Below are 2,612 nucleotides of genomic sequence, written 5' to 3'. Positions count from 1 at the left end.
GGTTGGGGGGATCCCTAGAGAGGGTCTCGGTGGAGGGGGGGGTCCCTAGAGAAGGTCCCGGTTGGGGGTCCCTAGAGAGGGTCTCGGTGGAGGGGGTCTCCCTAGAGAAGGTCCCGGTTGGGGGTCCCTAGAGAGGGTCTCGGTGGTGGTGGGGGTCCGTCTGCACTGGCCCGGGTCCTGCTCGCACCTGAGCAGAGGGAGCTCGGCCAGCGCCACCTGCAGTCGCGCCTCCTTGGTGCGGGCGTTGCAGCGGAATATGTGAAGAACCACGGTGAACCGGTCAAACACCGGCACGCGCCAGGCAGCTTCCAGGTCTTTCTAGAAAAAACAGACAGCAAGGGAGGGAGGGGATGAGCCGTGAGCCCAGGCCCCTGGAGACCTGCTGACCCGCTGCTTCGCCGTACCTTGGTGGGCGTGGCCAGCCTCTCCACGTTCAGGAAGACAGAGGTGATTTCCGGGGACCCTCTGATCCTCTCTAGGAAAAGAGAACCCCCGGTCAGAGGCTGGTGCACCCACAACGTAAGTCTGGGGAGCGGCCCTGCGCTTTGATCGGCTGTGTCCCCCAGACATCCCCTGGGTCTCAGAGCACAGTATTCAGGGAGCATGGAGCATGGGTCAGGGAGGACCAGGCTACGGTCCATTTCCAGGAAAATAGGTCTCATACCTGCTGAAGCTGAAGCTCCACTACTCTAGCCACCTGATGCCAAGAACCAACTTACTGGAAAAGACCCTGATGCTGAGAAAGATCGAGGGCGGGAGGAGAAGGGGACAACAGAGGATGAGATGGTTGGATGGCATCAACCACGTGCCATGAGGCCCAGAGGGACGGTCAAGCTCGCGCCACTCTAGGAGGGGGCTGTGACACATGCGATGGACTCACCCGTCAGCTGCTCCAAGGTCCCTCTGCCGAAGATGAGCTTCTTGTCTGGCGTCTTGGTGGGTACCACCATCGTGTCCACCACCGACCAGCCGTCCAGCGTGCACACCAGCGCTCGGGCCTCCGCCACCTGCCACTCGGCTTAGGGGAGAGATGGGCCGGTATGAGGGCCACTTCCGGGAGGGTCAGCACTGCCCAGGGTCCTGGTCCACATGCCCCCAGGCTGGGATGGCTTCCTGCTTCCTGGCCACACAGAGATTCCCAGAAAGCACCCAAAAAGGCATTTCCTTGAAGTGGAGATCTGTTCTGGGTGGATGGTCAGGAGTGGGACGGAGGATCGGGGAAGGAACAGGAGGGGAGGGGAGGGGAGGGTTACAGGCGAGGGGAGCCAGAGCTGAGCAGGGGACGCAGGGACAGCGCGCCACCCCACCCCCGCCATGTTGGAATTGGGCAGGTCTGCCCCGTGGGGGACTCAGGGTCCTTTATGACCCACTAGACAGCATGTCCCATGAAGCTCCCAGGGCCCGCAGAGCCTGCCGTCCTGTATGTGGGGTGGGCTGAGTCCCGTCCAGGGAGGGTGTCACGTCCTGGGTGACCAGAGCCTAGTTCCAGCCTCCCTCAGTGGCCGCCCTTGCCAAGCCCATCATGAGCAAGGAGGCGCCCACCCAGGGTCTGTGGCCCTGAGGAGTCAGAATAATGGGGCTGGCGGGAGGCAGGACCCACCCAGGACAAGAGTCCAGAGGAGTGGGGACACAGGCCGTGGATCAAAGGCGATCAGGACCTGCCCTGTCCTCGTCCCTCCTCTGGCCGGTCCCTCGCAGGGCAGCTGATGGACAACAGACACGTGGGCAGCAGTGCCACCACGTGGCTCTGAGCCCTGACGGGGTGGACAGGGCTGGCGCAGGTCTGGAGGGGCTGGGAGCCTGGGGGCGATGGCCCGGAGCACAGTTGTGCCCTGGCTGTTCTCCGGTGAGACGTGAAGCTCAGTGGCCAAAGCTTCACGGGAGGTCAGCCTCCCTCCGGAGCCCATCCCCTCCACCCTGCGACCACAAGCGCCCCCGCCCCGCCGCTCAGCTGGTTCCCGTTTCTGCTACAGAAGCTTGTGCACCATCTCCGGGTTTAGTACTCAGCGGCACAGAGAGAAAGCGGGTCCATAAAAGGCTTAAAGCCGAGGGGCACCCTGAGTGCACCCCGCGTGAGTTGCTGGGATCGTTTGCATTATGGATGGGGAGGCCCCGGGGGAGTAGGGCAGAGCGACACCCAGGAGTGGCTCAAAGGGAAAGGGGCTCGCTGCGCGCAAAGCAGGAGGGAGCCTGTGCCCAGAATGAGGGTTTCCAGGCCCATGGTAGGGAAGGGGACGCGGCTCCCGGAGCCAGCGAGGGAGTAGGCGGTTCAGCCTCCGAGTCCGCCTCAGAGGCCCCACCTAATGGGCTGCAGCGTCGTAGGCAGGCCGCAGAAACCCGCCTCCGGCGCCCCGCCCCCAGAAGCCCCGACCTATGAGCTCCGGCCATCGAGGTCCAACCCCAGAAGCCCCGCCTCCGAAGCGCCGACTTCCCCGCCCCTTAAGCTCGAGCCTTCTCGCTCCGCCCGATCCCGCCCCCGTCCCCGCCTGGCCCCGCGCTCTCGGTCACCTCGGGTCCCCTGCGTCTTCCCGGGCCCCCACTTGACCTCAGGGTGAACCAGGCACACGCGCTGTGTCCCCGCGGGCAGCAGCGGGTCCCTCCTCAGAAGCTCC

The 2,612-nt window shown here is 64.6% G+C and overlaps 1 protein-coding gene across 1 annotated transcript in view; it reads right to left on the bottom strand.

Annotated features, from left to right (window-relative positions):
* Positions 1 to 2,612, bottom strand: part of LOC104981844 (putative GTP-binding protein 6) — a 22,078-nt gene that overhangs the window by 14,767 nt on the left and 4,699 nt on the right. The window contains exons 5-8 of the mRNA XM_010831097.1: positions 2,509 to 2,608; positions 881 to 1,018; positions 405 to 475; positions 51 to 318 (exon numbers count right to left, since the gene is read on the bottom strand). Coding sequence (XP_010829399.1) covers positions 51 to 318; positions 405 to 475; positions 881 to 1,018; positions 2,509 to 2,608 — 577 coding nt within the window. The remainder of the gene's footprint in view (positions 1 to 50; positions 319 to 404; positions 476 to 880; positions 1,019 to 2,508; positions 2,609 to 2,612) is intronic.

This window comes from Bison bison, unplaced genomic scaffold, assembly GCF_000754665.1.
Source record: "Bison bison bison isolate TAMUID 2011002044 unplaced genomic scaffold, Bison_UMD1.0 scf7180017859387, whole genome shotgun sequence".
Lineage (NCBI taxonomy): Eukaryota > Metazoa > Chordata > Mammalia > Artiodactyla > Bovidae > Bison > Bison bison.
This window is presented reverse-complemented; position numbering and strand designations above follow the sequence as displayed.